This window comes from Varanus komodoensis, unplaced genomic scaffold, assembly GCF_004798865.1.
Source record: "Varanus komodoensis strain SLA01 unplaced genomic scaffold, ASM479886v1 scaffold3, whole genome shotgun sequence".
Lineage (NCBI taxonomy): Eukaryota > Metazoa > Chordata > Lepidosauria > Squamata > Varanidae > Varanus > Varanus komodoensis.
In genome coordinates this window covers 54,740,170-54,748,532 of record NW_025335761.1, presented here as the reverse complement: position 1 = coordinate 54,748,532, position 8,363 = coordinate 54,740,170, and the positions used below count along the sequence as shown (strand labels likewise).

The 8,363-nt window shown below is 43.8% G+C and overlaps 1 protein-coding gene across 1 annotated transcript in view; it reads right to left on the bottom strand.

Moving 5' to 3' along the window:
* Nucleotides 1-3,830: 3,830 nt before the first annotated feature.
* The window catches only part of TDRD9 (tudor domain containing 9), a 63,821-nt gene continuing 59,288 nt past the window's right edge, over nucleotides 3,831-8,363 (bottom strand). Inside the window, exons 31-32 of the mRNA XM_044436672.1 lie at nucleotides 6,248-6,320; nucleotides 3,831-3,932 (exon numbers count right to left, since the gene is read on the bottom strand). Coding sequence (XP_044292607.1) covers nucleotides 3,831-3,932; nucleotides 6,248-6,320 — 175 coding nt within the window. The remainder of the gene's footprint in view (nucleotides 3,933-6,247; nucleotides 6,321-8,363) is intronic.

The window sequence follows — 8,363 nt, the reverse complement described above, 5'->3', positions numbered from 1 at the left end:
TAACACATTTCTCATCTGCTGCTGTTTGAGCCTTTCTACAAAAATACTTCAGGCTTCTGCAACAGTCCAGTTTCTTCCCCCTTTCTGATTCTGTGCCGTGTAACTGAGTGAAGATTTCTGGAAAACCAGCAAGCTTGCATGTTTGGGGATTTGGGGTGTTTTCCATGCTCATCTGGCAATGTTTGCTTTTTCACCACCCTTCTTGATTCTTTTTGCTATTGTAACAGAGGTACAGGCTGTACCATGTTCTGCAACATGCCAGCAACAAGATCTGTAAATAAAGTTCAAACGCAAATGAAAAGCACAGTCCACCAGGTGGAAGCAGCTCCACAGAAATAAAGGATGTTTCCACTTTTCCACCCTGGCTATAGAGGAGAACTATGGGGGCCAGGATTCAGTGGCATGAATGCAAAAGAATGCCAGGCAACCCAAGTTTACAACACCTTCCAGAGGAAAAGCCACTTAACAGAATAAAAAAACAACTATTGGATGCATTTAACAGGGAAGCAAAAGCAGGGGAGGCCACAAGGAAAATCAGATGCAACACTTTGTTTTCAGTCAGTCGGCATTCTGCAGCCACCAGTTCCTCACAGGGTGAGCTTTTTTCCTGCTTTGTGTGGTAGGGGCGGGCAGTCCCTTCCAGCTACAGCAATTACAGTCCAGGCTCAAGGCTCTTACTCCGAAATGGGGACCGAAAGGATTGCAGAAGATGGTGGTACTTCCAGATGGGAGCTTCTAGCACTGTATCTAGTCACTGCGATAAGCTACATGTGAAATTGCAACAGCCGTTCCACAATTTGGCCCTTCTGCTTGTGCAACATGTGCTCTGTTCTCACAATTTCTTGTTGCTATTCTTGTTGACATGATTATTTTCCTCTTGCAAGGAACCCAAGGCAACTTGCATGGTTCTCCACACAACTTTGTGAGGTAGGTCATTGCTGACAGTGGGCAATCTAAATTCATCCATAGAAACAGAGTGAGTCAGAAGGGGCCTCCTGGGTCATCTAGTCTGACCCCCGGCTCCAGCCGGCTCTGCTCATGACATGCCCACCATGCGCCTGTCTAGCCTATCCTTGACACCCTCACCATACCCTTGAGGTCATAACTGTCAGGAAGTACTTCCTGGCATCCAAATTAAACCTTGGTTCCAAGTGGCCTAGAACCTGAGTCTTCCAAGTCCCAGTCCAACACTCTGACCACTACCCCACAATGGCCATGGGTGTGACACGGTGGTGTCCCTATGGACAAGGAAGTGACAATGCATCCAAGCCAAGCAAGATGTGACATGTGTTACTGGCTGGTGTCTTCAATAAATGCATGCACACTGCAAGCAACAGGTGGGGATTGTGGATAATCGTCAGGACCGCAACACATGGATGCAGGCTAACTTCTCCCTCCCTGCTGTGGTCCCAGTCAAAATCATACCGCATCATGCCAGGAGCGAAGGCCTAGCAATGGTTGGGCAACATGTTTCATGACACAGGGACAACTCTTCTGCAACATCGTCCTCAATGAAAGCTTACCTTTGGAAATGTACCTGTGTTGTAGCATGGAACTGGTAATTGCATATGAGCAGAGTCCACATTCTTCAAGTTCCAGCTCAAAACTCTTTTCCTTTCACGTCCAAATTCGAATGTTATTTTGTGGTGGGAATTTGTATGCAATTTATAGTGTCTTCCCAAATATATGCAGTGACTGAGTGCATCTTTAAATGTACACATCTTTTTGGATTAGTGCATGTTTTTGCACATTTTAAAAAAGTAAATGTATACTACTGAATTCATTTTATTTCACAAATTACACTGCAAGTTTGGAACTGTAGAGATTTCAACATGGGAAGTCTGAACTGGGTAAATCCTGATCAAAAACAAATAGATTGCTTATACATCTCTAGCCACTGGTGGGGATTTTGCTGTTAGCTTCAGGTTAAACCTGGAGGTGTCCTTCTATGAGAAGCACTTTGTCCAACTAGGTGTTAAGTTCCTTGCATGAGCAAAAAGAATGAAAATCCAGTGAAGTGCTGCTGTTAATACAATCTCTTGTACCATCTATTAGGATATGCTTGAGCCATCTTTGTCCAGCTCTTGTGATTGCGTAATACCGTTGCTGCTAAAGTATCTTTCATGTCTTGGTAAACCAAGACATGTTGCTGCTTGAAGCGAAGGACAAGATGGTTCCCCCTTCCATTCCATATGGAAAAGCCAACTAGACCGGTAGCCTTCCTTCCACTCTGGTGATGAGATGGCATCTTCCACTGCTTCTCAAGTCAGAGAGATAAGTTGGAGAAATGCATGACAATTTGCTGCTGCCGTCTAGCACTTCATGCCTGAGCCAATTGCTTCAACTCTGTCCAACAGCAGGACCAGCCCTGCTATTGGTACATCTTTATATTTGTTGTTTAGTCACAAAGTCGTGTCCAACCCCTCATGACCTCATGCACAACATTCTTCCAGGCTCTCCTGTCCTCCACCATCCCCCAGAGTCCACCCAATCCCACATGCACTGCCCCAGTGACTCCATCTATCCACCTCATCCTCTGTCGTCCTTTTCTCCTTTTGCTGTCAATTGTTCCCAGCATTAGGGTCTTCTCCAGTGAGTTGTCCCTTCTCATTAGGTGAACAAAGTATTGAGTTTCATCTTCAGTATCTGGCCTTCTAAAAAAACAGGGTTGATTTCCTTTAAGAATGACTGATTTGATTTCTTTGCAGTCCAAGGGACTCTTGTGAGTTTGAGATAAATTGCTCAAAAACTAATTTTTTTTCAAAAAAAGGACGGGAAAAAGAGTAATAGTTTTGACTTGATCAATTCCTTTTTGCTATTATTTTGCAATATATACTCAAAGTTTTAGAAAGGCAGGGAATCCACTATGTATTAATGCCTGAAAACTTTATTTTTTTCAACTAGAATTTTAGCATAGAGCTAATAACAGAAACAAATATTAAACATACTCCACTTTCCAGTGCACTTTAAGCTAAATGTAAAAACAAACATTATCTTCTTATGTGACTGCTGTGAATGATAATGAAAGAATTAAACTGAAGCGGTTGAATCATTTTTTTTCACTTGGTTCTTAGAAGAAATTAGCTCACCTTAAGTCAAACTGACAAAACTATCTGTTGTAATATTTTGAACCATAAAGGTACCTTATGTGTTTCCTTAAACCCATTCAGGAAAAACACCAGGATCTTATTTACTTGCATGCCTAGTATGTATACAGCTAATCCATAGGAAAGGAAAGTCACTTTCCCTTTAGGGCTTGTCCCCAACCGATCTCTGAATCCTACAAATCCTGAACCCACCATTCCTCCACCTTACCCAACTCCAGCCCATTCCGGCCTCTCCGTACATTGGACAAAATTCTAAAGACTCTTAACTACATGGGAGAAGGTGTGTGAGCACAGCTCTCTGCCTTTTTGGATCTTTGCCCAAGATGCAGAGGTCTGTGGGGCTACTACCAGGTAATACAATGTTAGGTGCAAAGGTGCTACACATTAGCCTTCTCCAAACTGGCACTGTCCAGATCTGTTGGACTACAACTCCCAGCATCCCTCAGCCAGCATCTGGCAGGCCCCAGGTTGGAGAAGTCTATATTAGCCCTTCACATGGCTAACATGTGACTTACATTCAAATAAATCCAAATGGAAATTATGCATATGATTTAAGCTTCAAGGAGTCACTTAGGAAAACGTAACATAATAAAATTGAGAACTTCACTTTTTCTGTTCTCCCGAAAACAGCTAACATGCTGATCCTAAATACACTTATTTGTAAATAAAGTCCATCAGTTATAATGGGACTTCCTTCCAGCAAGCTGCTGAACATCGGAACCTTCAGGCATTTAGCAACACCAACTTATGCAGCTGGTACAGGGAAACAATTCGTTCTTGTTCATTCTTGCCTCCAGACTGGTCTATAATATGCGCTGACTTCCACTAACAAGGAGAAAAAGGAGAGAAATTACTAAATACATGAGTAACACCCTGCATAAAAAATTCCTACCTTAGTACAAGGAAGTAGTGAGGGCTTGAAACAGGTGGGAAAGAAACAGTCTGCAAGTTGGGCAGGGGCTGGAACTCAAGGGCAAGGAAGATGTTCTTCTTGATTCCCGCTACCTATTGATACGGCTTAGAAAATTCCTGCCTGCAACCTGAAGCACAGCCGGCAGTTGTGTGGCAACACTACTGTCTTGGATAGACCGATGCTCTGACTCGAATGTAAGGCCACTTCCTACGTGTGTGTGTGTGTGTGTCCTTCCAGGTATGTGCAAGTCCCCCATGGCCATGGTTGCGTTTGCCATGGCAAAGAAAAGAAAAACGCTGTGATTTTGCCATGGCAAAATCGTGTAGTGATTTTGTAAGGAAACAAGTCACAGAATGGCTCGATGTTGTGTGAATACGTCCTACTACCTTGCTCACATGGTTCAGACTAGATGGGGAGCATAATCAGTTTCAGTTCTGCTTGCAAAACATGAGAGCATGTGCTGTTTGAGGACATCTACCGTAGATGCCTATAAAATGTGGGACATGAGTGCACAATCAATTTGCGCAACTGTCCCCAAACCAGCCCCTGAAGACTGAAAGCCTCACTTTAGTCTAGAGAGAAAAGATGCATGAATAAGGAAATCTGTGCAAATGTTGTGTTCAGCTACTGCTGGCAGGGCACAATTTTCCCATTCATGTGGAGCAAGCAGTGATTGTGAAGGCGAACATGAAGCTGGGTGCAAGAGAAGCGGTGAGACGACGCTCAGAGAATCCTGGTGATCCTGAACGTCACCCGTCTGCCCACTCTTAATGTGACTATCTCAGCAAAGTAGCAAGGCTCATCCACATAATACCAAGTTGGCATTGCATCCAAACCCAGACTATTTATCCAGCTAGCCTATTTTTTAATCTACTCTAGCCTTCCCCAACCTGCTGTCCCCCAAATATTAATAATATTTCCCATTATTCCCAGCCTGCATGCAAATACCATGCTGATTGAGGATAATGGGAGTTTCAGTTAACACATCTGGATAGTTTAAGGTTGGGGAACTTCAGTCAACTCTGACTGCAAGCAGTTTCCCAAGGTCTCAGAGTTCTTTACCATCACGTGTTTCCTGTTCCTTGAAACAGAAGAGATCGGTGACTGACCTTGGGACATCGGGAAATACATGATGCCTCTCCCTGTCACTGATGTACTGGGCCATTACCATCAAGTTCTGGGGCCTGCCTCAGACTGCACCTCTGAGGGAGGGCGAGTTGGTGGCAAGGAGGAGGGCCTTCTCAGTGGTGGCCCCCAGTTTGGAACAAGTTTCCCACTAACACCTGCCTGACACCAACTTTACTATGTTTCTTGCACCAGGTTAAGACTATCGTCTATGACAAGGCAGTTTGTTCCTGAATCTTTTCCTGGAGGAGCCAGCAACTGGGCTGGAACCTTCTGCACACAGTGCAACGACTCCACCATTGAAACCTGGACCTTCCTATGAAGCCACTGCATGCCATTTCCCGTATTGCTAGCAAATGTTCACTGGAGCTGGTTAAATGCCATGTTTCCAGTTTTGCTTGCATTGCAAATAATGTTGCTGGGTTTTACTCTCAAAACTGTTCACGCCACATTTTGGACTTTTGCATGGTTGCATGACTTGGTGTTGTTCTAAAGGGCTTCCAGTTGCTTGGACTATTGCAATGTGTTCTACATAGGGCTACCCTTGAAAACGGTCTGGACACAGAATAGAAGAGCTAGGCTGCTAACCAGGACTGACAAACAAGATCACATAATGCTAGTCCTTTACCATTTCCATTGGTTACCAATTGGTGTCTGAGCCCAATTTAAGGTGTTAACACTGACGTATAAAGCCCTAAATGGTTTAGGGCCGGGATATCTGAAGGAACATATACACCTGCCCAAACCTTCAGATCATCTGCTGAGGTTCTTCTCTGGGAGCCCCCTTTGAAAGAGGGTGAGAAGAGTGCTCCTTGGAGAAGGGCCTTCTCATTGGTAGCACCCCAGACATGGAATCTGTTTCTCAGAGAGGAGCACCTGGTGTTGACTCTTTATGGGCGCCAGGTCAAGACCTATTTATTTGCCCAAAATTTTAATGGCTGAATGTTTTTACTATATATTTCTTATACATATTGTAATTAAGGATTCAAGTGTCGTTGTGCATTGAAGTGTTCTGTTTTATTCTCTGTAAGCTGCCTAGAGATCTTGACAGTACACAACACGGGATACAAATGCTTTTTATAAATAGACAGTCAAAACTTACCTGGCTCCATTCATATGGCTTTGCATACCACACAGGAGGAATTTGTTCACGAGGTTTGGATCTGCAGATCAGACTGGAGACAGCGGAGAGGGATATTTGTAATGAAGAAAGAACATGTGTATCAATAGGACCGACATTTCTTTAAATGGAAAACTCAGTGCAACTCCCAAGTTTTCTACAGGCAGACATATTTGCAGAATGAACCCAATATAAATACCATCTGTTCCATGGCTGGGATATGATTGACTAAATGACCCATTTGACACCCCACCTCCATGGTGCTCATCCTTTCTCCTAAAAACACTTTCCTTAGCTTGGTCAATTGGACATGATGCATACCATGTTCATATGACCACAGGCTCAAGCGTGGCCTGTTAAGAAATACCTGCATCGACACAAGACCCTCCACACAGGAAAAGGGAGTACAAGAACATCCTGACCAAGGAGCTCAGTTTTCGGAGTCAGTGTGAACATCTGGATTTCGAGACCCTGTTGGGGGTGCTCTCAAAAAAAGAGTCCTGCATATTCACAAAATGGCTGATGGGCACAGCCAGTCACAAAACGCCTATTTCCCAGAAGAAAAAGCCAAGAACTCTAGCACAAGGCAGAGGTGGTGTCTGTATTCAATGATTTTTCAGCAAGTTGTCTGCTCCAACACCCATTTCACAGAAGGCAAACTGATAAAGACCAGAGACAAGTACTTTTTGGCCAAATTATAAGGCAAAGTGGAGCCTGAATCCCAAATACCAAATCACAGGTTTCTCCCACAAAGCCCAACAAAATAAGCAGGAGATGACAACCTGGAGTTGCTTAGAGAAACCAAGACAAACCTCCTCACCCCACCCAAAAAAAACCAGACAAACCATACACAAAGTCAGGGCAACAGACACACACAGCAAATCTGGACACATGTCATGTGCCATCAGTTTACCTTTTCTCTGTCTGGACACCTTCAAATGAAGCACAGGACTGCAATCACCTGACAATTTTATTTTCTAAGAATACCTCTGGAGCCCACCTGGGACTTAGAAGCATTCTAAAAAATAAAAATGGCACTTAACACTGACACTTTCCTTCAAAGCCTGCTAGCCTCCCAATTTAAAATATATAAAGTCAGGAACGGCCAAGAGCCTGGCAGATGTCAAGGGAGGGGACTGCAGGCATATTGCCCATGGGCGTAACGCTGGGGGCTGCGTGCCTAATTTTGCCATGAGAGAGAGGAAAGTTTGAGGTGCTTCTCCAAATGTCAAGATTTGCAAGGGAGAAAGGAGCTGTGGTACCCGCTGGCTGGGATGGGAAGACATACCCTGCAAGCCAGATGGAGTCAACAACTCTACCATTTCCCAAGCTAATCTTAAATCAGAAAGTCGCTCAGAGAGAAAAAAATGGCTCCCCACTGAAACATTTCCTTAAAAACAAATTCCCAAGATCAGCTGCCAACAACTACTCCCAATTGTAGGCATGTCGTCACACAATGGCAATCCTGAGGGAGTAAAGTTGTCACACCGCTCCCATGATTCAAGTGCTAACTGAACTCATTTGTTAAGCACGTTTTGACAAGACAAGCGTTTAAAACATCATAATTTACGTTCATCTCCAGTGTCAATGTTTGCATCGACTGGATGCATACACATGTGCAGGCACCCTTATCATCTGTAGATACAATCCAAACTATTTTTAGAATGTTTTGTCATGTGTGACAACTCGATTACTACAGACTCCCCGCCTGCCAACTCCTGTCTCCTTGAGCTGTGCAAAGGCAGGCCACGATGTATTTTAATTCATTCTGTCTAGACATGTTTTTCAAATACATAGTTTCCTCCTAAGTAGTGATGACATATGGTAAATACAATTAACTAACATTGCAGATGCATGAATGGCCCTGAATATATAAAGATACATTTCGGCTCTTTTACTTCTCCATGGCTGTATTACCGGTTGTGAAGCTGGTCCTTCTGTAGATTTGTGTTGCACTGCATCCCCCCATAGGATTGGGGTGGGTAACAGCATTTAAAAGCAAGTTTGTTTACAAGAAGAAAAATGCAATAACATGGGTTGGGAGGAGGGAAGGGTCACTCAGTACATTTCTGTCTAGGTGACAAGTTGACACCACTTC